The sequence below is a fragment of the Prunus dulcis genome, chromosome 8 (genome assembly GCF_902201215.1).
Source record: "Prunus dulcis chromosome 8, ALMONDv2, whole genome shotgun sequence".
NCBI lineage: Eukaryota > Viridiplantae > Streptophyta > Magnoliopsida > Rosales > Rosaceae > Prunus > Prunus dulcis.
In genome coordinates this window covers 2,737,089-2,764,394 of record NC_047657.1, presented here as the reverse complement: position 1 = coordinate 2,764,394, position 27,306 = coordinate 2,737,089, and the positions used below count along the sequence as shown (strand labels likewise).

The following is a 27,306-nucleotide window of genomic DNA, read 5'->3' as shown; positions in this document are numbered from 1 at the left end:
AGATCCACAAATTATGGAATAATGGCCTCAAAATTAAAAAGGCCCATCAATTCCCAAATCGTCAAGTGAAGACTCAAGTGGTACGAAACTACACCAAATCCCAAGCGGTACAAAACTACCCCAAATCCCAAGTGGTACAAAACTACGTCAAATTCCAAGTGGTACAAAACCAAGCCAAAACCCCAAGTGGTACAAAACCATGTCACAAACCCAAGTGGTACAAAACCACGCAAATTAAAGAATCTTTTTGGAACTACGTCGGTTTGATTCTGTCAAGAGTACGCAGGCAGTCTAGCATCCCATTAGATGCAACTGCAACCAAATTTGAATTCCTATTTTATCATAACCAAATTCGCCCAAACACTTTACCAAATGCAAATGTCAATTTTAGAAATTTAGCGGGTTCATCAAAATTGTGCATTATTTTCTTGGACATTGACAATAAGAAAAATAGTACAAAACCATCCAATTTTTCCCATGGGTCATTTGGCTATGAAAATCGTAAAAATCTCCAAATCGTTTCAAAGACACAAATTCTAAATTAGTAGGCCACACTTACCCATTAATTTCCAAAATTTCGAACTTTATTGGTTTGATCCCTTATGAAGGGTACGTAGGCAATCTAAAGACTCAATCTAGATGCAACTGGCCAGATCTTGAATCCAAACAGAATCTCTAGTTTATTCTTAACCAAATTGGCCCAAACACAACTCAAACACAATTCCATATCGAATTCCTGGTTTATTCAGCTGAATTCACTCGAATACTTTTTCAATCAAATTCATTCAAATCCTTCTTTTTGCAAGGAGTCACTTATTCAATGCAATTCCTTGATCTAGGAGTAGTTTGATTCCCGCAAGGGATATGTAGGCACCCTTACGTTTGACTTCGGAGCAGCCGCAAAATAAAAAACACACGTTATGTTTCTTTATGATGACATAAAAGGGTATTCCCTTGAAGTAACAGATTGTAATTAAGAGACACCGCGTCTCGAATAGGTCAAAACTAAAATAATAAAACCTCATTATTTAAATAATGATGGTGAAATAATATTGGGAAATTCACATTTTTCTTCAACATACGTGTTCAATATGAACACGCATGGCTTGAACTTCATTTTGGTATCAAACACAGAGCCGTTAACTTCCCGCCAAGGCAACCCACATTTCGGAAAGCTGTGGATTTTAACCGTCCTAAACGCCTTCAAGAATGCCATATTAGGAAGCAATGAATATGTGCTTTGTTTCATATGCTCAATAAAAGACAATATGGGCTCTATTAACATTCCCCTCTCACACGTGCACATTCTGCTACCCAAATGAGTAGTTTAAATTTTGGAGTTCCTAAAATTGATTTCTGATAAGAAAATCAACCCCACCAATGGATCTAGAATTGAGACTCAAGATCACCCATAACATAGATGATCATGTTTCTTCTGCCAACTTTCGGATTGCCAAAGACAATTCCGATCCTCTTTTCATATCGAAAGAAACCGAAACTACCTTCGTCCTCACTGGTCATCTCAAAGGTTAATATCATTTTCAATTATTCCTTAATATTTGTTCTGTGTATGTGTGTGTGTGTGTGTGTTGCAAGCATTTTTTTTTTTTATAACTTTCTTTGGATAAATGTAGGTTATAGAAGACAGCATATTGAAATTGACATAAATGAAGATGGGACTCATATTGCCATTAGTGGGAAAAAGCCAGTTCAAGAGAAGGTGATGATAAGATGGATAATGCACAAGAAAGAGGTGGAGATAAGGAGTTTCAGAAAAGTCTTTCGGATTCCGGATGGAGTGGTTTTGGATCGAATCAAGGCCAAGTTTAAGGAACACGAATCAACTCTCACCATCGTCATGCCAAAATCAGAGAAAGGTATTCGAGGGGTTGGGATTGAGGAAGTGAAAGATGATGGGGTGGATAAAGGACTAGAAACACAGCAGATGGCACAACCTGCAGCTGAAGAGGTTCCTGAAAAAAATGGTTCTAGGGGGAAACTTGAGGTAGAATTTGTTGAGGCTGAGGAAAAGAAAATGGAAGAAAATCGTCAGATCAAGGGAAAAGAAGTTGATGAAGAGGTGTCCAAGAAAGAAACTGTAGCTGATGGAGTTCTTGGGAAGCACATGAGTGGGGGAAAAAATCAGGAAGAAGCTAGAGCTTCGAAGATGCAGAGTATGCAAGAGACAGAAAAGTCTGTATCGAGAAATAGAGAAGAGCCAAAAATGGCAAGGATTGCGAAGATTGAAGAAGCTGATGGTTTTGAGAAAGAGACGGTTGCTAGAAAGGAATTAGGCACAGAACAAATTGTAACTGATTATAAGGTGCCAAAGACTGAGGATGCTAAAGAGACAATGAAGGAAGATACAGGCACTCAAGTAAGTCAAGAAGTTGCTAAGCCATCGCAAGAAACTCAGGCAACCATACATCACACTGAACAGAAGGGTTCTGAGCTCCCCAAATTGGAAGAGCAGGTGCAGAAGCAGAGAAGTCCAGAAGCTGATCTAAGCGAAAAGCGAAATGCGGGGCTGGAGGATGACCTTCGTAGTAGACGAGAGAGCAGTGACTCATCAAAATCTGCAGGAGATACATTAACCACACAACAAGAAGCTCAAGCTCAACAGATAGAGACTACAGATGGAATTAGTACAGAAGGAGATGTTGCTCAGCTGCAAAAGCAAGAACCCATCAAAGAAGGTCCTGCTAGCAATCAGTTACCTGTCAAAGGAGAAGGAAGCCATGGAAATGAAATTCAAGAAGCAGGAACCAATGAAGAACACATGAAAGAGAAGGAAGTTGAGAAATCAGGTGATGATCTAGAGAAGACGCCTCCTCGTTTGGAGAAATCTAATCTGCTGTGCTCTCCATTCATCATTGCAGGTTCAGCACTAATTGTTTCCCTAGTCATGGTAGCAATTAACAGGATTAGAAATAGAAAAAGATAGCTTCTGTGTTTCAGAGCTCCCGCTCTCCCTCTCTCTTGTATATTCAACTTTACCTCTTTTTTGGGATTGTAAGTTAACTTATGATCCATTATGTTAATGTTAAATCTCGTTATTTTACGTTCTGTAATTTTCAAATTCATTATTAGTCTTGAATTCCCTGGTCCAAGCGAAAGGTACAAGTATTCGGTTTTCAATAGGACGTGCACACACATATTATACATCTGGCACACTTCAACTAACATCATCAAGATAATTGACCACACAAAAAAACTAACATCATCAAGATTAGAAAAGCCTTTTGCCTCCTTCCTTTTTTTTTTCCTCTTGTTATTTATTTTCATTATTAGCATGATATAAAATGCCAAACACATCAAATTTATACAAACTTTTAGGCTTAAGCGACTTTTTTATTATTATTTTTATTTATACAAGCGATAGGGAAGAGGGTATTTGAACTCAGGTGCAGAATGAAGAGCACATCCGCTTTAACCAACTTGGCTAAGCCTTTGCTTCAGACACACTCTTAGCCAGCATTGAATTTGGGCAGTTTTACGTGCTGTTACGTCTGGTCCCATAAATTGGCTTGCAGAAATTGGAACGTGAAAAACAAGAAGAGCTATTGGTATTATTAATGGCTTAACAGCTCATGAAGCCATGTATCGTAGCTTTGCAAATGACTGCATTAATCCACCTTCCAAAATGCAAAACATTGTCAACACATAACATGGAATTTGAAGCTCCAAACCAAGAAAAGACAAGAATTAGCTTTTAGCATTTAAAGCCTACATTGAAGCAACAGCTCACCATGAGTTTTTTCCCAATAGGGGGGGTCAACTGCTCTGGAAGCCTCTCATTTTGACGAGGTAGGTAGGGCAAGAAGAAGCTGCGTGCCTAATCTGCAACTGCAGTCTTGGTTGATTGATGCTACAAGCTACCAACTCTGCACTCTTCACCCTAATCCAAATTGAGGATAAGACAGCGACGGATGATCTGCAAAAACTTTGTGTATCTAAAATATATATCCTAAACAATAGCTTTGATGCAATCTTCAAAGACTATTCCAATTGGCTCAAATCAAGCACAAGATTAGCTCATGCCTCTGATATCTGGTGTAGTCAAAATAGGTGGCAAAGGACGTATTCGGTCAGAGGCTTCCGGTTAGAAAAACGCTACGTGAGAGAATCCTGGCTGTTGATGCAGAGTCAGGAATCGCCCCCACACGGGCAGGTGAGTGACCTTAGCTTAGCGCAGCTGTTCCAGCTACTTCAAGATGTGACTGCTTCAAAGTATCAGAGCTGCATTTAGGTGGAGATCAAACAGAACCACATACACCAAGTAGCATCAGTAGGAAAACTAGTATTTTGGTTGTATAAGTAAGATACTAATTTCGAAACAGCGGAGAAAGACAGGGAACTTAAATATACAAGGACTGAACATAGGAGGGAGGCAAAAGGGAAGAAGGCAAGCTCCAAAGAGCAAAGGACTATGTTCAAGGAGCTTAAAAATTTACACCCCCCACTGCGGCAAATAGGCAAAAGCCTCTTTGAGAACTTTGGATATGTTTCCATTAGAGGAAAAATCATAGTCAAATTCCTGCAATAAAAGCGAGGGAACCAGAATAAATAATATATATAATAAAAAAACCAATCAATCTCAGCTGCAATAGAAATGGTAGAGCAATTTACCAATGGTTAGAATGCATTGAGCCTCACTGAACTGCATATGGAAGTCAAAAGCAGTCTTGATAACAACCTTTCCATAAAGAGAGAGTTGGAAACTGATTGTCTGGTTGAAGCTACCTATTGTAATATGGCAAGCAGAAAATTCCAAGAACAATCAACAGCACATTTCTTTTTCTTTTTTTGGGGCCTTCTCACTTTGCAGTAACCAATCAATCAAAATATAAGTAATTGCAATCCAATGACGAAGAAAGCCAAAAGATTGCCCCCCTCATAGAGAGTGAGTCATTATCAGACATTTCGATGATTTCGTTTCGTACATTGATATAAGGATTCAAATTCAAATACCTAAATCCTATGTCGTAGTCGGTAAGCATTCGAGATCAAACGAAAATTTGTGCAAGAATTGAACACAAAATGAGAAAGAGCAGCAGCCAGAAGCATGCTTAGAAATTTCATTATACAGAGGCAAAATAAATAAGCAACAACAGAAAGATAAAATGGGTAAAAAAAGAAGAAGAAGAAAAAACAGCAAACATGAACCTCCAAGAAGTAGGTTCCTTTGCATAATCCTAATTTCTATACACAATATATGGTAATTGCTGATCGATTTCACTGATTAAATTACAAGAGAAAAAGAAGAAGAAAAAAAAAAAAAAAAAGGTCATATCTCCTCCTCCTTACCCAAATTTTATTGCCCGCCGCCGCCGCCACCTCCCCCAAATCCAAAAATTGATTGCTCTCATCTTCTTCATTCATTCGGTCTTCCATAAGAATCCATGCCCTCTGTTCGGCTTTTCACGATTCCATGGAACACCTCCCTGACCTGCCGTTCCAGGGGATCCAAACCCTCCTTAATCCCCTCACACAGGCTCGACAATTCCTGCACTCTCTGCCGGACCTCCCTCTCCTTATCCTCCGAGATCGGGAACTGCACCGAGTCTGCGAGATCGCCGATCAGCCGTGAGCACCTTTCGATCTGATGAATCTCCTTCAGCAGCGCGCAGGCGTTCCTCCGGTCCCGCCGCTTCGACTCCTCCAGAATCCGCTCGTGCAGCGACAGCATGGGCCCCGCCCAGGCGAAGCTCCTCGGCACCGTGAAATGCACCTGCAAGCCCCTGTCCTGGCACGGGATCGCCGCCACCAGGGCCCACATTACGAAGAGCAAAACCGAATTCACCGTAAAAACGGCGGGCGCGAGCCCGTTGGAGGCCACAATCTCGTTCGGCCTCGGGGCGTATAAATTATTTCCGATCGCCTGGAGCTGCCTCGCGGCCGACCATGACCGTGAAACGCTCCAGGAAAGAGATCGGAAGTGGCCCAGGGAGCGGTGCTGCTGGTGATCCTTTGTCGGGTTGTTCCGGCCGAAGGAGCGGTTCCTGTGGGCCAGGGTGGTGTTGGAGGAGTCCTTGTCATCGAGCATTGCGATGGCAAGGTCGACGAGCGCTTTCTTAGCTCTACGAAATTGGCCCTCGCCGAGCGTCCTGTCGCGGCCGAGGGCGACCAGGACGATTTCTAGGAGCTTAAGCCACTGCCGCACCTGCTCGATGCCGTCGCGGATGGCGTTGCAGACGTCGAGGGCCTTGACGCTGCGCTCGAAGTAGTCGGAGAGGAAGCGGTCGACGGTGGGCTTAGAGAGGAGGGGCTTGTTGATGGAGGAGAGGAGGAGGTTCTTGAATTCTTGCTGGATTTGGAGGAAGGCGTCGAGGAGGTCTCGGAGCCATTGGAGGGAGAGGATGTCTTGGGAGGAAGAGGAGAGGTGGAAGAAGCAATCGGCGACGTGGGTTTGGAAAGAGTCGAGGTCTACAGCTCCTTGACCACCGCTATGGCTATGGGCTTCCATTGAATTAAACTGATCGCGTCGGAGGCTGAAGATTGAACGGCCAATATTGTTGAACCCAGCTGACGACCCTTGATATTCCGTCGCTGGCATTCTTCTCTCACATCACACAACCCCCAAATTTGATAAATTTACAAAATTCAAATTCAATCGTTTTTGGTTTTCTGGTTTTGGATGTTGGTTGGATTGAAGCGAGCCCTAAAGACAGAGAGCTTTAATGGAGGTGGAAGAAGAAGAAGAAGAAAAAGAAGAGGGGAGAGTAAGATAAAAATGGAGAGAGAGTGCCGCGTTTTATGGTGGGATGAGGTTCGGGGTTTGGAGAAGAAATGAGATTAAGGGTTTTTTTTTAAAACCATAATTAGGAAACTTAATCTCAGTAATTAATTTTACTTTACTTTCTGCTAATCAAAGTTTATTGAACGCGAACTAAACACGGACTGAACACGATGTATATATTTGGGAACTCCAACTTTTAACTTCTTTATTTACCTACTTTGTTTTGTTAATCTTTCTGTCCTCAGATATCTGAGATCAAGTTGCATCTGGACCGTTGATTTCGTGTAACTTTGGGCTTGGTGGGGGTTGTGTGTTATTGTTCGCCGAGGGTGAGGGGGCACGGACGGGCTGACGTTGTGCCACGTGGGGGATGAGGACGAAGTCGTTGTGCAGAGGGAGTGTACACGTGGACGGTACAGCTGGGTCTTCGTTGGCGCGTAAATTGAAGGTGGAGCGAGGGATTGACTGACTGACCGGGTCCTTCTAGAAAGGGTGTGAGAGGGGGCCCGGGGGATGTAGGCCGGACGAGATGACGGGAATGACGTGTATCCTTTTCTAAAAATTGAACGGACGAAATTGTCCCTCTCTCGTAGAAGAAAAGAAGTGTCAAATTCCCGTCCAGTTTGCATGTTGTTCGCTATGTGGGTCCCGCACCAGTATCAACTGCTGAAGTCAATAGTAGGTTGTGAACATCAAAAGGGACAGGATCTACCATTAAACAAATTTTAAGGTTTAACTTTTAAAACAGGCTTGATATAGCAACGAGACATAATACGAGAAAAGGGAAGATGAAGAGATGAATTTCATTGTACCAAGAAGGAAAGATAAGAATTTTGTACCATGACTCAATTTATACACTACGAAATAGGCAAGAACACCGATAATATGAAAGAGAAACTAGGAATTTGAGTGCAAGAATAAGCTTACTATCCTAGCCAATTGATCTTAGCTACGTGAAAAAGACGTCTGCTAAAACAAGATTAAAGACAAAGTAATTAATAAATGCTTGATCACATTTTCAAACTTTGGGAAATGATGATAAAATTGTCCATTTCTTTTATCTTGTCACCTTTTTCTATTTATGTACTTTCTTGAGAAGGCAGGTGAAGTGGTGAGACTTTTTGACAGTCGTCCTAATATTGGGGGCAGTAAAATAATAATTCCGACCATGCATTCCAAGAAGAAGAAAAAAAGGAAAATATTCGACCTATAAAAAGAAATATTTATAAGAGAATTACCTATGAAAAAAAAAACAAAAATTACTTTACAAAGAGAATCTCTTTAGGCAAGTTGATTAAAGAAAACGAGTTCACGTGTGGATTTGGTGCCCCCCATTTTCCAAGGACGTGGAGTTCAGTCTGACTAGGCCTCCTCTTCATTGAATTAGGGCAGATTATATCACACAAGAAGGGAATATAATAATATTTTTATTTTATTTTTCCCAAAAGTAAAGGAAAATTATTGATAGGGGACACTGAAAATCTATTTATTTATTTTAATAATCTCAATTATCCAAAAACATTAAATCTCTAAACAAACATTTATTTCAAATGAGGCATTGTTTTCAAGTTTTAAATGACAATTATCCCATTTTAATTACATCTTGGAGATTGCAAAACTGAGAATTTGGGCTCAAGCTAGCCTGGCACTTGGCAGGCTTCAGATATTTCAAGTTTTTTTTTGGCTCCGTGATAATTTTATATTATTATTATTATTATTATTTTCTAATTGGAAAATGACAGTTGAAGTCAAATCCTGTATAAATACCATTATAAATGACAACTACATCAATCTTGTTTACTACAAAACAAAATAACTTGCACATCAATCTTGTTAAATAATACAGAATATTAAAATATATTATGTATCATGTAGAAAAAAAATGCATAAAATGGATGTTTTTTCTTCTCCAATTTCATCACTAATAGCTTTAGTTTACTTTGTTTTTTTTTTCGTGAAACATGCTCCAACAGGGTCTAGCGTCATTAGTGATTTTAGATTCAAACTCTCATGACATCTTAACAGTATGTGTACTCCTTCTCCCAATATCGCTTATGTCGGGAAAGAAAAAAAAAACTCATAACAAAAGGGTTTTTGGTAATTTAATAATGTCCTAATAGTATTTTTGAGAGAAGTTGATGGATGCTTGATTTTCAAGAAAGTTCATCTTCCTTTAATTTTGTATTTGTGCGAAGGTTTGGAATCTCGAAATTCTTTATGAAAAAGTTAACATCATATCGCCGTATCCTAACTGGTTCTTGGAATTGCTCACTTTTTTCACATGACACAATTACAAATATCGTGAATAGTGTTATTCACAAAAGACATGCCTAATTTATATTTTTATTAAAAAATAATACTAATAGCTTAATGCTCCACTTGTTATAGCTTCCAATGTTCAAGAACAAAACAGATGTCAATTCCATTATACAATACAAAGTAATAAATATTTCTCAAAAATAATTTACTATTAACACTTGATCTAATCATTTGTTCTTGATTAAAAAGAATTTGTATTTTACCGTATCTTTAAAAAAAGTCTACGAAAAAATAAAAGTAGTTCAAAAAATATGTGCGTACATGTATGACAGAAGTGTTACACTTGAATATGTTAACTAAGGTTAAGGAAAAATTAGTGAATCTTGAAAGGAAAATTGTATAGCGAAAAGGAAGAATTAAGGTGATGGTAGATGTGTGTCTTAGAGGTGACCCCTCTAGCCTTCATGCAGCTCCCTTCACTTTTTAATATGCAATTTTTCAAATATGGAAATTGGTGAAGGAGATGAGGATAGATATAGTTTTTTTTTTTTTTTGGGGTTAGTTTGTCTCTTGCTTTAAATATTATGTTCTTTATTATTAATTTATATTAGGATAAATTAGGAAAATTATATTTCATTAAAAAGGTGGATATAGTGAGGAATATTTGGGTTCAAATAGTCACACCCAAGAACTTATACATTGTGTAGTTGCATCATGTTGATGTGATGTGAGGAGTTAATCAAATAATTACATATAAATTGATGTGTGAATTTGTTAATTATTAGTGATAATTAAATTATGTTAAGATGACTAATAGGGCTTTTGAAACAAGAAAACAAAACAAAAAATAGGACCAATGACTAAACAATCTACCAAGTCATCATATATAGAAGAAAGGCCTCCTTCGAATTAGAACCTCTTCTTCCCATGGATGTATCAAATTAGGGATATGTGTGTGGACCTATGATCTGACGCAGCCACAACTTGTGAACCATTGTATTAAATTGCAAGTTGCTGTCCTCGAAATTAATATTATTTTCGGATACTGCTTGTCTTCTTTTTACGAACCACAGTTTGACAGATATGTAAAAATAATTCATCAAAAACATATATGAAAAATTTCTACACACATATCACACTGATATTGACAAGAATATAGAAGCTCCTACTTACATAACAAGAAAGAAAGTTTTTATTTTTATTTTTATTTTTTATTTGAATTCTTCAAATATTAATTTATATGGCTAAAGGCCCGAATATATATTATAACCATGGCCCGCTACGTGGGGACTGGCTTTTGTGAAATGTACATGTTTGGCTCTTTCACACGTCTCCCTTTTACAATAAATCTGGGATATGTCTCTCTGCCCAAAATAACCAAAGAAAAAACTCAATCTTTTTCTCCCTTTTTTCCCTTTTCCAAAACCAAGAAAGAAACCCATCATTCACCCAATTAAATATTACCTGTTTCAACAATTACGCACATGTACATATGTGGATTAATCTAGTTGATTGAGGAAGTGTGTTTGCCCTTTTGCGTATGAGTTTGGTTTTCCTTTTGTACATTAAAATAATTAAAATATTGCTTTGTAAATAAATAAATAAAACAATTATGCACATATTAAAAAATACCAAAAAAACAAATTGATATGGTTCTTTCTTGGGCCTCAAGACTGAGTCAAACTCAAGATCAAGAAGAGTCAAGAGCTTCCAGAGATGAGTTTGATGCGGGGGAATGGGACGTGTGTGCCGATGTCGTTTTGATCAAGGAGGGTCAAAATTATATGCGGCCATTCACGAGATGTTTGGAAAAGCACTCTTCTTCTTCGTCCTGTTGCTGAGAGACAGTCAGACAATTTTTTCACTTCAAATTGTTTTTTTTAATTTTGAGTTCTTGGTGATGCCATTCACTTATTATTTAAATTCTCCACGACGTCATTTAAATATCAATTATCATCCACTTGGGTTGAATGGTTCAGAAAAGATGGATTTGGATTTTGACAAGAATGTAAGCATAAATAAACAAAAGATTTTTGAAATAGGTTTTTATTCGTGTGAACGAGAGAGGGAGGACTAGAACTTGCGAACTCTTACGTAAAATTTGGAATTTCAAACAACTATATTTTACGAATTAAAAATCATCTATCTAATATTTAATAAAATCCTTATATTTGAAATATTGTCTCCAAAATGGGCTAATAATTTTTTTTTTTTCATCAATTTGATTTATGAACATAATCTTTCTGCAACTTGTAGACGAATATAAAAGGGAGACTTTTTTAGGAACTGGTAAAGCTGTTTCAAGGAGACCGAGCTGAATATCTCAACGGTTGGGTGGGGCCCATTTTAATATTTTAAGGTCGGCTAACTAACCCAGACCAACCATACCCTAAAAGCCCCCCAACCAGACAGCAGCATAGCCCATTCGCCATATCCGTCAACCTTGACCCTTGACTTTTGACACATTCATCTCAAACAGAGGACCACATGCACGCCACAGCTCTTTAACTAGTTACAAAAAACAAAAACAATAAAAACAAGATCCAAGCTCTAGATATGGGCTTTTGACCCTGCCCTACTTCCACCGCAATCACGAAACAGTTCATATACCAGTAATACACTTGATTTGGTTCACACTTGGCCTTGCCTTTTTAAGGAAGAAAAACTTAAACCATACATTCCATTTACAAAATATAAGTTCCACAACTAAAAAAGTACGAAGTCAATATGGATCGTTGCTTAATGGGGGGCATGGTTGTGCTATTACAATTCTGTTGTACTGCACGAAAGTGAAAGTCATCTTATATAAATGAGATGACAGTTGAACAAAGCATTAGGGAGATCCATTGGCAAAACCTTGCAGCATGCTTGTATCGCTTTCTTTCGCTACAACATCGGCCACAAAGATACTCCCCGAGTCGCACCATCCACCTAGAACATCCTTGTTTTGGCACTGCAATAACATATACAGTTTGAGATTTTTAAAGGCAATTATACAATATAGCACAGCAACGCTGTCTTTGTATGGATGGACTAGAAGAGCACTATTTATTGTAGACCAAGAACTTATTGACTTTCTTTGCTTGCTGGATGTCCTCGGTCAGTTAAAAAAACATGTTTGCTTGCTGGCAGAAAGACACCAATAATTTAAGTGTAACTTGAAAAAGTAACTACTATATGGATTTTCTTTGCAAACGCAAACTCAAACTCGCTATATGACTGTGGGTTGCCTAAATTTTATAACACGGAGTAAATAGCAAGGATAACTGCTGGTCCCAATTGAGAACCAATTCCCTCTAATTTGATTTGGTTAATTTCATCAGACCTTTTAAATTAATTTTAAACAGAAGATGAAAATTTATACGTTTATTTACAATTAACAAAGTTGTAATCTGACCAATTTCAGCTTTTGATTGATAGGACAACAGAATTAGCCTAAGAAAGGGTAGTCTACATACATGCCATGCAAAACATTAGAAGAAGTAATACCTTGCTAAATCCAAGCCAGTTTGAGTCTCCTCTAAATGAAAATACCTTGCTGCTTTCTTTCCACTGTCCACAAAAGACCTGCAAATACAATTGTAGGTGGGGCAATGAGAATTGAGAGTAACAGGTCAACTAGTAAGAACCAAAGTAACTTCATTCATGTTTCTACTAAATTTTAAAAGAACTTTGCTAAAAAACTAAAAAAAGTTTTGTATTACAGAAGAACTCTTAATCATAAAAACGTTTGTAGCAGACCCACACATGAAAATAAAGCTTGTCACCCCTGAGTGTCTTATGGTTCATCTTCATGATGACATGGCTGGTGTTGCCACCTAGGGCTCTCTTTGCCATTTGCTTAGGCACCCTTAGGAAGCACAAAACCACGAGGACTTAGTTCTGAGCTTTGGCTGTCTCCATTTTTTGTTTCTTTCAAACTATAGATTTTATTGGTATTCCAATTATTGTTATAATTATATAACTGAAAAGTACATTACTAAATATATATGACAGTTTCTATATGTTAGGGAATGGATCTCATTGTTTTTCCAGGAAGTTGGTACAATGTAGTTGTTACATACTAACTGTGTTGGACAGCAAGAACCAATGTCGCAAAATAAGTTGGGAAGAGCAAGCCCATGGTATCGCCACTCCCCAAGGACAGATTTGGATAGCATCTAATTATTTACAAACAACTAACCTAAAAGATACCTTGTCTTATCATGATCCAATTTATAGCAGTGTGTACATGTGTGAACGTGATTCCACACTTGGTGGCTGATGGATAAATACCAGAAAAATTTAAGAACCACCTAATCAGAAGTTTAAAAAATCTTCGTGTTCATAACAAAATACAAACACTAACTTTTCCTTACAACAACATAAATGCATCCAACCAATCTGTTAAAAATAATTAAGGTGATTACTAAAAGAAATAGACGACTAGAGTTAAGCAAAATAATTCACCTAAAAATGACCATGTGAAAAAACATAACTACCACTAAGTAAAAAACCCGTAATCACCTCATAGTCAACCCCTTGTACGTAGATATAGTCGGAGTCAACTGAAGAGAATGCAAGCCCAGTTATCTGCAGTTAAGATGTTATCTCCAGCAGCTATATATAACGCAAAGAATGAAACAAGAAGGAAATTCTGTAGCTTGAAAAAACAGAGTGGAAGTTCACTATATTCAAGATTGGAGTCAACTATTAGCGTCGGCCTATTTACTCTGCATTTGACCATACCCATGGCACTCTTTACCCTGGATACAAACAATTCATGAATGATGTGGTGGTAAAGGACCTGAGTGTAACATAGGTAATCCATTTTCAAAAGTTCCAGTCATTATCATTAATAATTCCAATCCAAAAACCAAAACCAGTCCTTAGTTTTGACATTGCAATAACTTTAACAAACCCTGTATCACTTCTAAGAATCAAATTTCTTGTTGATTGCAAATTCAACTTATTTGCAAGTCATGTATGGTGCACATAGGAGCATATTATAGCCATGATTAAGTGAATACATGGAGAAGAAACCAAGGAATATGGACTCCGAGATCCTTTTCAGACAATAAAACCTACGTGGATTCTTAATTTCTGTAGTTGCAAGCTAGGTATTGTAACAATAATGCACATGTACCAATATGAAAGAGCAAAAAAATAACACTGTAAAAAGGAGAAAAAATTGAGTGAAAATGTAAAGAAATAAATGTAAAATGGAGCATAAACAAAAACAAGGCAGCATAGGTTAAAACTGACCTCATATTTTGAGCAGCGCACCCATCTTGATAATGCTGACCATCTACATCAAATGAACTTATCATATATCAGGTTCCAGTTCTCAGTTCCTAGCAGAATGGAAAAGAAAAAGCAAAAAGACAAACTAATGCTCTAGTTCTTTTCCTTAACTTCTGAAGAGGAAAACATAAAATCTTAAATCAACACGAATCAAAGTACTAAGAGTAACTTGAATAACATGGATATGATATTGAACCAAATGGTACCAACCTGCGAGGATCATAGATTGTCACTGTACGATCAGCTCCACCGACTGCAATATTCCCAGTTGAAGAACTGCAAACAGCATAAAACGCATCACCAAGGGAACCACATATTCGTTGTAGACAGCCACCATTTTCTTTCATTCTCAAGTCCCATATAGTCAGCTACAGTTATTCCAATAGATGAAGCTGAGCAATTCAAGCATAACTGAAGAATAAAGTTCGTGATAACATTTGAAAACCTAAAAATGCATAAAGCATAAAAGTTCTACCTGGGAACCTTCTGTGATTGCTAATATAGAGCCCTCGTTCCCATAATGCGAACTTTTTGTGAAGTTCAGTGATGATGGGTACCAGAGTCTGTAAAATGGCTATGTTAACAACAAAGGTCCACAAAGATCTTTTTACATAAAAGTAATGCAACATAAGTTGACTGAAAGCTCTATAAGGATCTTAGGTAATGCATATAGGTTTTCTGAATAGCTGCAGAACCTACATTGAATATAGCCGTGATCAGTCAACCATTAATGTGAAATGAAAATTTTGGGCAAGGTCACACAAATCACGTATGCAATCTAAATAGACACATTTTTCATTAACTAGTCATACAAGCCGGATAGCCAACAACTTTTCATGACAATATAATTATTCAAAATATAGAAAACAAATATTGACTAAAAGAGGGATTTCACCTTCAATTCTTTAATTAATTTTTTGTTTTCATCCTGGCATAATATGCAGTAGTAAATTGAGACAATATGGCGGTTCCAGAAACAACCAGAGGTGATAATGTTTTACATTTCAAAACATTACAAATCACAGTGAGGAAACTTCGGCGCTTCTTTGCTTGGTAGAAAGCATATTAAACCATCACATTGATTGTAGTGAAGTGTAAAATAAATTTTAAGATTTAATTCAAGCCAGGAAATTTTTTTGCAATGAGAAATCATGTATAATCATTAATATTGGTCACAAACATTTCTCTGTTTGTTGATTAGTTCAAAATAAATGCTAAACACAAATGCACAACACCATAAAATTATGTGATGTTGGAAAAGCATCCATTAGCATTGACTGTATGGGATCAATAGACTTTCGGATTTGTGGCACCAATCTCCCTTTGAGGGCTCAGAAGATGGCATTTATGAATTTCCCAGCTGAAGTGATTTCTTCAAACTCTCTAGATTCTTGACACAACAAGGGTAGCAATTATATGGAATTAAATTTTTTTTTAAAATAGTGTCAGGGATGGTAATTTCCACTAGAAATAACAAAAAAACTATTCCAGCACCACCTGTAACACTTACGTACATAATGTCCTGACATGGATGTCCTGGTCATAAACATCAATGGTTTTGCAGAAGCTACGTGCAACAGCTGCCTGGAATAAGAGATGATTAAGAGTGATAGAGAAGTACAGGTAGGAAAATCTAACCAGAGAACAAATCGTAGTCTCCCAAGAATTATTGAGTTAATTAAATGTTCAGAAAGGAAGGGACAGGCAAAAGCAGATCTGTCCTGTTTCTCGTTAGGAATGACATCTCCATATGACTAATAAAAGTTTCCTTCCAACTTTTATTTATAATGTAAAATTATAGTAGTCAGCACATCATTTGTCTCTTATAAACTCAGCTTCTCTGAATAACACTTGGGCCTACAATGCCGAACCACTTTTTATATATATATATATATATATATATATATATATATAAATTCGCATTACTGTAATGATTTTGATTTGTAATTCCAAGAGCTTAACAATACTGGAACTGTGTCAAAAAAAGTTTGTACACAAATTAAAAAAATCCCCTTTGGAAAAAAAAAAAGAAAAAGAAAAAGAAATTAAGAAGACAATGAAAAGTTTTTACAGACAAATGAATAACCTTAAAAAACAAGGTTTCATTTGAAAAAGACTCTTAAAATCTCAATCATCTTGATTGTAAATGAGAAACAACTAAAACACTAGAAAATAAAATCTAATACAAACAGAGTTCAACATATTAAAGTGATTATCAAGAATGAAGACAGCGCACTTCATATTATATTTGTGAACATGGTTAGACTATGGTATTCTCAGCTGATTACTCACTAATGAAACATAATGCAAAAGTTCAGATTAAGCGTAAAAATAAAAGTAAGCACTCAGTACCGTAGACCATTGTGTTGGACTGAAGCAAAGCCCCGCCCAACCACTTTCTCCAATGCCACAATCACGAGGCAATACTGAATAAGTAAGCCTCTCTACATCTGAGAATTTAATAGGTTAATCCTACAATTAGTAAGCCAAACAAAAAATGAAATATGAGCATAGTTTAAACCATTTCACATAATTCAATTGATAATGTAATATTCTGCCTAACTTTCTTGGTAAAATGATGCATAGAATGTATCTAATCAAAATACAAGGGAAGAAAAAACCGATGCATTTGGTAAACCCTATTGGGAATTTTAAATTTTAATATCTGTTCTGATGACCATTGGGCATTTTTTGCACCAGCCTCTTGCACATGCTCCAGGTTTGTAACTCTATCTCAATGTCAAGATGATTAATAGGTAGTTACTCTTTTTACCTTCTGCTAAAGCATTTTAGGCATTTATTTACTCATGAGTGGGAAAGGGAGGTTAAAGTTTTCATGGGATGTCCCTTTTGCCTTAAACTACGTACTACTCCATATTTAAGCAATTCTGGTTACTCATTTTCAGTTGTTTTTTATTTTTCATAGGTGAAATTCAAAAAGGGTAGTTAGGTAGTTGCTCAAGAGTAGCAAAGTGTAGTTACAGAGTCTTCATGAAAAATAAACTTTCTGTCTGTATCTTTTGAGTCATTATTTATTTATGGTTAATTTCTTGTTTCATAAGGTGGATTCAAAATAGAGACACTTTTGGATAAAAGTATAAGAGTAAAGTTACATAAAACAAACAAGTATTGAAGAAACCTAAAAGACAGAATGGTTAAATTAGGCAAAGATCACTTACAGCACAAAATAACAGAAAAAGGACAATCAAGTCAAACCATGAATAGACACCCCACTTTTATGCATCATCATTTCGAAAGATGGGTGATTTAACATTCCTATATGTGAGTGAATGAAATTCTTAGTCATAAACAAAAATTCAAAAAATTTATTACAAAATGGATAGGTGAGAGTAACTTAAGAAACCAAAGGCCCACCAGCATGCCATTGGTAACCAAGCAACTTAACCTACCCAAAAGATAACAAAATATTTCTCCAATTTTAAGGTAAGCAGAAACTTGCATGCTAACTATTCCAAACATTATGAAAATTTAAGGCAGAGATTTGGTTGAATAGGACTCATAATAAATCATCTCCCCGGGAGGCCACCAACTTCATTTTTCTTTCTATTTATGAGCATACATTCCACAAAACCAACAAATCCCCAGAACAAGAATAGAACCACAAATCAAAACTTAAATACAAAATTTCACCTGTACCAGTAGTATCTAGTTTAGATACAATAAGATGACCATAAGAATCAACAGTTCCCAACATTGAATAGCCCGTGCCTGCATTTTTTTAATATCAAGATAGCAAACTATTAGTAAATTACACAAATGTCCAAAACCATTATTATTTTTCTTTAAAAGAGCACATGTCCAAAACCATTCTGAAATGATATTTGTACATTTTCTTAAGACTTTTCTCCATTATCTGAAATGAGATAGTCAGCCTCAGGATAAAATTTTCTACATTCAAAAGGCTTTTGTGCATTTTGATAAACACTTTGAGAAGCCAAATTCTGTCCAATGTCCTCATCTAAGTTTGACATTTAATCCTATAAAAATGTGCAAATTAGTCATGCTCTTTCATCAAAACGGTCAAGGGCCTAAGAAATTATTCCACAAAATGTTACCACCACTCTTCAATTTGGGATAATAAAAGAAGTGCACAAAACCCTTAAATAATAAGAGGTCAAAGACGAGTAGTAATGTGCAAAAGTACCATGTACCCTCATCTCTTCTATATATGTTAGGTCCCAAAATTTAACAATGATGTCATGGACAAGGACAACCAACACAAAATGTGAAAAGATAATATTCCAAACAATGCCACCTAACAAAACAAAAAAATGAAACCTGACTGCAACAATCACTTACTCTCAGTTTCAGCAAGAACTATACTCTGAATCTCTGAACGATGAGGGCAGCGGTTAACCATCAAAGAGTTCATAACCTTCAAGGATTCATTGCGTTGATGACACAATTAACACATTATATACTCATTACTGAATATCTGTGATTGAATTCATGAGATCACATACCTCAGTTTGTACTGGGATCAGAAGGCTTTCTTTTCCTTCGCTGATCAGAGAAGCTTCCAATGGAATCTTAGTAAAAACAAAGAAAATAAAGAAAATAAAGCTTTTAGCCTAACCACCATACACTTTGACTAGTAATATATGAGCAAATTATGTCATACTTACATTTTGGTAAATGTCTAATGCATATTGAACATAAACAAACATTTCGCACTTGAACTTGGCTATCTAACTCATGTTTCTTCACAATTTTCCAAATCAAATTTTAGACATGCCTCTCATATTTAAAAGCCACAAGCAATCAAAAACACCCAAATTATACAGTCCCACTAATTGGCATAATTCTTCGTTTATAACCCTTTCTGAAAAATCATTTGGTACTACATATGAGCTCCACCACCATGAAGACTATACCAACAATAAACTTAATAAAAAATGAGCAAGTATCCAACTTTCAAAACCATAATAGAAACAAAAACAAAAAGACTCAAATTATGATATGCGGGCATATACCTGGAGTTTGTAAATCTGGCAACCGGAGGCGATGTAGACCCAACAAGAAGAGCAGTCCTCGCTTACCTGACAACGAAATTATAATTGCATAATAAAACCAAAAATGAACTTTGGAGAAAGCCAAAGAGTTAGGGTTAGGGTTATAGAGTTTTGGGGAGTACATGGAGAGCGAGGCGAGTGGACTGGAGGCTACCAGGAGAAGGATTCTTTATGAGAGAGGACGGCACCACCGCCTTGCTCAGACTCTTGGCCTCCAACATCTTCCTCCTGCAAATTGATAGGGTCGTCGAGAATACAACGTGGCGCGAATTTGTCACTACTGGAATAACGGCTATAGAGGTAGAATAGGGGTTTTAGGATTTTAGCGGGTAACCCTATTTGAAGTTTTCCGTAAGGCTTTTTATCACAAAACATCATGACGTTTGCGAAACCATCAAATTGCATTCTTAAAGTTTTTTTGTATCACTCATGGTCCCAAACGTTAATATGAATGCTTTTAAATAGTCTATCTGTCAAAAAAATGTTAAATTTAGAGATATAATCGTCAAATCAATCCAAAATTATAAAATATATATTTTTTATTTCCTTCTCTTCCCTCTTTCTTTCTTCTTCTTCTTTCTCTCTGTCTTTTCTTCTTCCTTCTCTCCGCCATATGCCTTTGTACTTTCCTTTGTTTAGAGTATTGCTTAGTGGATTGCACCTTGTTTAGTGCTTTTGTACTCATTGACGATTGACCTTGCTGCATTTTCCAGATGCTATGTTTACTTCTTCTTCAAATCTTTGTTCGCTTTTCTCTTCCTGCCTTGCTGAATTTTGGTTCTATTTCTTCTGAAATGACATCTGGGTAGAAAATGCAGCAGTATTGGCTAGGTCTGAAACACGCACAGGCCCGAATCAGCAATGACCATTGTCAACTGCCATTGTCAACATGTATGCGATGGAGTTTCTCTTTGTTGACACCAGATTACGTCGAAATTCAAATGGGTTGATTTTTTTTACTACTCTCTCCCTTCTTTTTCTCTTTCTCTTCTGATGGTCAAATTTTTATTTTTCTGTTTCAAATCTTGTTTAAGTCCCATATGGATTCATCACCAAAACCAGATCATTTATCACTTCTTCTCACCCACTGAAATGAGAATCTTGTTTAAGCCCCCAGACCATGAGAATGAGGGAAATAAAATATATATATATATTTTATAATTTTGAATTGATTTGACGATTATATCCTTGGATTTAACAGTTTTTTTAACATATGGATTATTTAAGAGCACTCATATGAACGTTAGGGACCATGAGTGATACAAAAAAACTTTAAGGACGCAATATGATAGTTTCGTAAACGTCAAGGACGTTTTGTGATAAAAAGCCTTTCCGTAAAGGTAACTTAAACAAATTTAACCCAAGCCAACATAATCTAGTGAAAAATTGTATTGACATGCAGATTTTTTATGGCATCATTGTAGTGTGTGTATGAACAAATCTCTCTCTCTCTCTCTCTCTCTCTCTCTCTCTGTAGTTTGGACTATCGCTTATACTAAAAAAAAGAAATGTAACCCAAAAAGCACCCTCTGTTCTACTCTCTTCCCAAAGAAAACACTCAATAAAGGGGGAGGAAGAAGCATCACTACCCTTCTTCCCTCTCCTTCTTCCGTTTTCTTTTGGGTTAGTTAATAAGTCCTTTGGACGTTTTGAATAAGAAGCCTTTTGTATTGATTTCTTCGGGTCATGCTTAGGTCGAAGTTCCCCATCATCTCTTTTGGGCTATGTCCTCAATCAAATCATTTTCTCAAAATTCACTCTCTAATACTCCTCATCTTCTCTAAATTTAGTTCTATATCGTATTTGACGGAGTTGGTTGCGAATCACCCCTTTTTTTTTCACGAGGATTGTTCGTTTGACAAAGTGTGGCAGCGCCGACGCTTCTTCAGCCGGTAGTGGTAGGATTCATTTGGGCTATTAAATTAATTTAGGATTTTGGTTATGTTGGATTTTTATGGTTTTGGGATTATATTTAATATTAGCTTATTTTATACAAATATTATTATTAACTTAATTATCGGGTCAGGCCTTGCTCATGAGCGCAAAAGTAAAGGTCAAACTCCTACCCTTTACACAACGAGAGAAGTTGAGCTGATCTATTATATCGGACCAGCCCATAGCCCATAAAATGGGGTGAGACTCAGACTGCCATTTTACAGGCCTAGTTTTATCACAGAACAAAAGTCGTGTGCAACACACCAAATGATAAAAAAGAAAAACTACATGCGTAAAAATGGACATTCTGGTTCACTTTCTAATCGTCAGTCAGTCAACTGACTCTTCTGCCGATGACAATGGACATTCTGGTTCAATTTCTTATTTCAATATTTATGAAATAAGAAATTTTGCCCAATTTTAAGGAATAAGAAAGCATTTAGTCTTAATATGTCATCTACCTTGTTGAAGTTTGCTTTGGAAATGCGATTGAGATCATAAAATTCTTACTGTGTTCTAACTTCGTTGATTGTTTCGACCAAAAATAACTTCATCGATTCTGTAACTTATCAGTCCACCATCAACATGTACACATCTCATTCTACCACAATAATACGTATTTCACTTGATATACACATCTCTCTACATGAAAATAAATAATGACAATGCCATGCAGTCCAACAATTTTTTTTTTTGCTTTCCAACTTATGTCTCATTCTCACATTGCATGCTCTCCAATTCATTAGATTCAAATATAACCATTCTCTGTCCTGTTTCTATGCAACAATAAGTGATTATGTACGGGTTTTGAAGAGGAGAAACCAAGATCATGTTCTTCCATTGATCTAAATCATCAGTACACAAGATTCACACAGATTGATTTTTAAAGTCAACCAAACAACACATATCTCATTGGTGAAGTCAGGTTCTCATCATAGACGACTAGGAAAACTCTTCTCATCCACAGGATGTTAATGAAAATAGCCAAGAACTTGACCACCCACATTACGTTGAATAGCCTGCTCATGATCCAAGACACCATCTGGAGTTGTGATCACAACATAACCCCACTGCAAGGAGTGGGGGAGAGAAAACCATAAAATGTTAACCTTTCTTGAACAAATTGATCCATGACATAAAGTAAACACACACACCTTTCCTGCCAGGCTGTTTCAGTAATAAAAGGGGCAAATAGGAATCAAGAATTTTGCCAGATCTTTAGGGATCAGGAAGTTAACAAACCTGGCGCGTTGGAAGCGTACGGAATTTGTACTCCTCAATATCCTTTGCCTTGACATCCTGCCTGTAAGTGAGAGCTCGACAATCGTTAACCCTGCCTTGTAGTTGAACTGTTATCCTCCCCACTCTATGCGGATCAAAAACTTCAAAATCCTTGATATAACCTGATCGAAACGATACCACACTCAGAAACAGCACACATGCAACAAACTAACAAATAGCATTTGGAGACAATATGGATTTCTCATTCCCTCCTCCAAAGAAACCAAACAAGAAATGTAATGATTACATGGCCAAATATTTCATTAACTACTTACGTTTCTCCTGTACGTTCAACAACTTCCAAACAGAAGGCCCCTTCATCTAGTATATATAGAGAATACAAAACCCCTCTTTGCTTACCAACACAGTTCTTATAACAGCTGTTGAAAGTCATCCAAACTTTAGAAGAAATTCCTCTATTCCTAAGCATCATCAATACAAGGTATACGGGTATACTTAGAAATGATGTCTTTTCCAGTTGCATAATCTTTAGAAAGGTAACCTTGTTTTGTCACAACCAATTACTTTCAAAGCCCTTAATTTGAGGAAAAATAGATGATTTAAGATTATAGATTCCAACTGAAGCAACGCCATGTTTGAAAAAAAAAAAAAAAACTTCCCTTTATCATCTCCAAGTTCACTCCAGTTCCAAATCAACAGTTTATTTCAAGCCAAGTAGCTCCAAAACATATGATAATTCATCTTATTCATGACAGAAAGCACTGAAAAAAAAATAGAGTTCCTAGAGCCATACTAGCTAAGTTATAGAGATCCTTAATCACTACAATGTTACGAATTTCAAAACCCTCTCAACAAAACTAAGTTTACAACAACCCAGAAGCAGAAAATTCATACGAATGCCGAAAAGTTGGATAGTTTAGCATTAATTAACAGAACCCGTATAAGAAAAGGGGAAGAAAATGGAGGTGTTTACCTCGATGTTTCATGATTTTGAGGAAAGAAGACATGACTGTGGAGATAGGTTGCAATTCCACAGTGGCTTTTCCTCTTCTCTCCGCGTTCACTATTGACCTCAACGCATTATTCAATATCATCCTCCCCATCTTTCCCTTTGCAAAATGCAAACCCTAACCCAGAGGATGGCTCTGTTTCTCTGTAGGAACACTATGGTGTTGCTGTGATTTATTTATTGATTATCCGCGATTTATTTTTTAAGTTAATTAAACGGACACCCCATGAATTTTGTGCTGTTTACACAAAAACTCGTAACGTTCCAAAAATTACACTAAGACCCCCTAACTTATGTAAGATTAGCAGACCTTGTAGTAATGTAAAAATAGATAAAAGCTAAAAACTTGTAGATGAAGTGATTAAGAGATGACTCCACCCGAAGTCTTAGGTTTAATTCCCCCCTCACACTATTGGTTCTATAAAATAAAAAAAATAAAAAAATAGCATGTTGAAATTTTTGTGTTACTGGATGTAACTAGAGTTAAAGATCCAAGTTCGGTCACATTCATAACGAGAATGAATGAAAAAGAAAGAGGGTAAAGTAAGGCGGATATTGGAATGGTTCTCACAAGTTATGAAAAACCAGAAAGAAAACCATAAACCCTAGTAATTGTTATGGATAGCCAAAACCTGACAGAGTTGTTCCAATTTAGAAAATTACTGTCAGCAGCAGTAAATTGAAAAGGACGAAAATCTGTGAAGTAGATGTTGACTGACATTTTATGTGGATGATTTTCCATGAGTGTTCTGAATTGTTTGCCACATACGTGCATCTATATAAGCGCTTCTCTTTAGGAGGTCTTATTTTTGAATTTCCTGTNTAGAACAACCGTACAGGCATCTTCTTTTGCGCATTGCATACGGCTCTATAATGGAATTAACTTTTTTTTTACCTTACTTACATGGAAAAAATATTAAATAAATAAATATAGGGTCTATCAGACTCAGGTTGGTAAATGATCCAATAACCACCCTTCTTTTTGGATTAGTTCACNCGGTTTTCAAGACCGGAGGTCCGGAGCTATCAACCACTCGGCCATCTCTCCGAAATAAAATTTATATTTTATTCCACCCAATAGAACATGGACATATGAGTTGATACCATTACTATCTATAGAAAGATATCAGGTGTGAGTCTATAGGTCTATCTGTATTTGTTGCCATGAGTTGAAAGAAAACCAGAAAGAAATTGAGTAATACATATTTTCTCTTTGTAACTAGGAACTTCCACATCTTGAAAAGAGAGTTTTGAATTAAATGCTTCCTCAGTCTTTGGATGAAGCTTTCCCTAAAGAAGATTAAGAAAAGTTCAAACAGGCTCCACCATTTGATGCATTTATTTGGGGACTTTAAGAACAGAACAGTCTAGAAAACAGGTAGCCATGGCAACCTTGTACAATGTCAAGCAAAGCAACAGTTTGGCATGCTTCCTCAACTGGACGGTCCTTCCATCGATTCAGTATAGCTTCAGCAACAGGAGCAACCTGATGCTGCAGTACAGCCGCACCAAGGGGCCCTACCAAATTGAGCCTTGTTGCAGCAGAAATAACATCTCTCATTGTAATAAACATGTAAGCTCTTTGAGAAGTAGCACTGTCCAACCCGAGCAGACCACATATAACCCCAAACATAGGGGCATGGTGAAAAGAAACAACCCCAGAACTTAAAGAAGCTTCCCTCATAGATTTAAGATATGGTATTTCTGAGTACACGGATGCAGCCACCCTCATCAATGCCGACCCTTGTGAAATTGATGCCTTCCTACTCACTTCATTAGTTAACATTGCATCCAACATTTTGTCGAGTTTGCGCCTGGTCTCAGAATCAGGCGACATTGTTGTAGAATAGACAAAAGGAAGGAGTAAGCTTCCAGTATTCTCCAACAGATGGATTACAAAAGTTTGGAGATCTTCAGCACAAGAGACTATGCGAGCTTGGATTGCTGCCTCAAGACCAAAAGAGTGAGCAAAACCACCTGTTGGAAGGATAGAATCGAGCAGTTGCCATTGGCTCCACTGTAAAAATGACTCTGATGAAGCACGTTTTTTGTTTTCTCTATTTAGATCCATAGAACGAGCAAAGGCAACTGCTGGGGGGTCAGAATTGTGCAGTTGCCATTGACTTGGCTGTACAAGAGAGTCTGATGAAGGACGTTTCCTGTTTTCTTTGTTTATCTCCATCTCCTCCTCCTGTGGAAAAAATGAAACTGCGCTGCAGGACACACAATGAGCAATCAAGCTTAGAGTTAGATGGAAACACCATATGCTTAAATCAAAAGAAATATTAATGCAAGACAGCTTATGCATGTGGGATTTTCACATGATGAATCACAGTCCATGACTCACCACCCACATAATCAGAAATGTCTTCTGTTTTCAAATTTTGCCGACACAATCTTATTAGTATTAATATCAGTAACAAAAAAAGGTCTTATATTCTCTAATGGCAGAATCTACTCTACAATAATTTACGGTTCTAAAAATGCAGCAGAGTAGCCAAAGAGAACTCAGAAAAGCTTTCTTATTGATACAATCTAGCTCTAATTTAAGTGTAATTGAATTCTACGTAATCCTTAGTAGAGAAAACATTTGTATATGCTAATAGTTGCAACACATACTAGAATACTAGAACATAAGCAATTTAAGCGTCACGGGAAATGTAGGACCTTTTTACTCATTTAATCTCTCCCAAAATTTTCTGCTGGTGTAGCAGTCTGTAGTTACTAAACAAAAATTAGGAGCTTGCCACTGAAGAATGCTTAAAGAAAATGGAAAGTCTTTAATAAGAAGATTTTACCGCCTTTCAAGCCGAAAGCTTCAGACTTTTGCCAATTTCAAGAGCCTCCTTAATCTCTGTGTTAAAAATACAGAAACATCCAAATCTCTGAGAAAGACGAAGAGAGATGAATCCAGAAGTGAAAAATCAATCTTAAACGTAATTGGGTTTTCTTGGTTGAGGCAGAGGACCATTGAGAATTAGGGAAACCAGAGAAAGACTGTGTTCTCTTCGCTAAATTTGAGACCCCATTTTGGTTCTCTTGGTTAAATTAGAAAACCCAGAAAAGGGAAAGTACAGAGAAACATAATTGTACATTTCTAACAAAGAAAACCAATGGCAGAGATGCACAAAGGAAACGATGGTAACTCCTCACCCCCATACTTTCTTCTCACCAAACAGAAATAACATCCATGAGAATAAAGGGGAAAGAAAGTAGAACTTTTCTCAGCAAACAAACAGACAAAAGCAAAAGAGAAGCAGAACGCAAGTCCGCGGCAGGCTGGACACGTCGGCAGTAGTTTTTTTGTTTTATTTTATTTTTTGTCATTCCACGTGCCAAAGCTTTGGGTTTTAAAAAGGAATAGAAGAGCGATTCACCACTTCATTAGTCTAATTCTTGATTTTTCAGATAATAAATTACAAATTTGAATTTGAGATTCATATAATTTTTATACCCATGTGTTAACGGAAATTAGCATTCTAGTAGTCTAATTCTTAATTTTTTAGATAATAAATTACAGATTTTAATTTGAAATTCATATAATTTTTAGTTTTACGTGTTAATAATCACACAGAAGCTGGCAATCGAAATATACTGACACTGGTTAGTAGATTTTGGCAATGATGTGAGCCATTACAGCTTACTATTGACCAAAAACAAAACTAATTTAATATATTTCCCTCGCCATGTAAGTAGGAATGGAAAAGCTCCTACATTCTTGTCAATAACAGTATGACATGTGCACAATTTTTTTTCTAAATATCTCTTGTTTGCAAGAAAGGAGGCAAGTAATAGTTTAAGACTGG

The 27,306-nt window shown here is 36.7% G+C and overlaps 5 protein-coding genes across 7 annotated transcripts; 1 reads left to right on the top strand and 4 right to left on the bottom strand.

Annotated features, from left to right (window-relative positions):
- Positions 1-1,246: 1,246 nt before the first annotated feature.
- On the top strand, positions 1,247-3,110 carry LOC117636410 (myosin-9-like). Its single transcript, XM_034370892.1, has 2 exons — positions 1,247-1,528; positions 1,635-3,110. The coding sequence occupies exons 1-2, from the start codon at positions 1,381-1,383 to the stop codon at positions 2,942-2,944; spliced, it is 1,458 nt and encodes a 485-aa protein (XP_034226783.1). The 5' UTR covers positions 1,247-1,380; the 3' UTR covers positions 2,945-3,110.
- Positions 3,111-5,041: 1,931 nt separating this feature from the next.
- Positions 5,042-6,731, bottom strand: LOC117637804 (UPF0496 protein 4-like). The gene has a single exon (XM_034372824.1). It carries the CDS (start codon positions 6,554-6,556, stop codon positions 5,375-5,377), a length of 1,182 nt encoding a protein of 393 aa, XP_034228715.1. The 5' UTR covers positions 6,557-6,731; the 3' UTR covers positions 5,042-5,374.
- A 4,816-nt stretch (positions 6,732-11,547) lies between these two features.
- LOC117637528 lies at positions 11,548-19,640 on the bottom strand. Of its 2 annotated transcripts, XM_034372434.1 has the most exons (13): positions 19,437-19,640; positions 19,276-19,341; positions 18,766-18,831; positions 18,602-18,677; positions 17,933-18,010; positions 16,634-16,731; positions 15,792-15,865; positions 14,757-14,844; positions 14,492-14,649; positions 14,243-14,285; positions 13,505-13,570; positions 12,488-12,565; positions 11,548-11,951 (listed from the first exon to the last, which is right to left on the bottom strand). In XM_034372434.1, exons 1-13 carry the CDS (start codon positions 19,533-19,535, stop codon positions 11,832-11,834), a joined length of 1,110 nt encoding a protein of 369 aa, XP_034228325.1. In that variant the 5' UTR covers positions 19,536-19,640; the 3' UTR covers positions 11,548-11,831. The 2 variants fall into 2 exon arrangements, with proteins under 2 accessions (XP_034228325.1, XP_034228326.1); XM_034372435.1 differs by lacking the exon at positions 13,505-13,570.
- A 2,280-nt stretch (positions 19,641-21,920) lies between these two features.
- LOC117637567 (40S ribosomal protein S15a-5) lies at positions 21,921-23,671 on the bottom strand. Its single transcript, XM_034372485.1, has 3 exons — positions 23,465-23,671; positions 22,492-22,652; positions 21,921-22,319 (listed from the first exon to the last, which is right to left on the bottom strand). Exons 1-3 carry the CDS (start codon positions 23,592-23,594, stop codon positions 22,221-22,223), a joined length of 390 nt encoding a protein of 129 aa, XP_034228376.1. The 5' UTR covers positions 23,595-23,671; the 3' UTR covers positions 21,921-22,220.
- A 1,012-nt stretch (positions 23,672-24,683) lies between these two features.
- LOC117637402 (urease accessory protein F) lies at positions 24,684-27,156 on the bottom strand. Of its 2 annotated transcripts, XM_034372282.1 has the most exons (3): positions 26,594-27,155; positions 26,299-26,354; positions 24,684-25,713 (listed from the first exon to the last, which is right to left on the bottom strand). In XM_034372282.1, exon 3 carries the CDS (start codon positions 25,680-25,682, stop codon positions 24,852-24,854), a length of 831 nt encoding a protein of 276 aa, XP_034228173.1. In that variant the 5' UTR covers positions 25,683-25,713; positions 26,299-26,354; positions 26,594-27,155; the 3' UTR covers positions 24,684-24,851. The 2 variants fall into 2 exon arrangements, with proteins under 2 accessions (XP_034228173.1, XP_034228174.1); XM_034372283.1 differs by lacking the exon at positions 26,299-26,354 and having other exon boundaries at positions 24,684-25,708; positions 26,594-27,156.
- Positions 27,157-27,306: the final 150 nt, after the last annotated feature.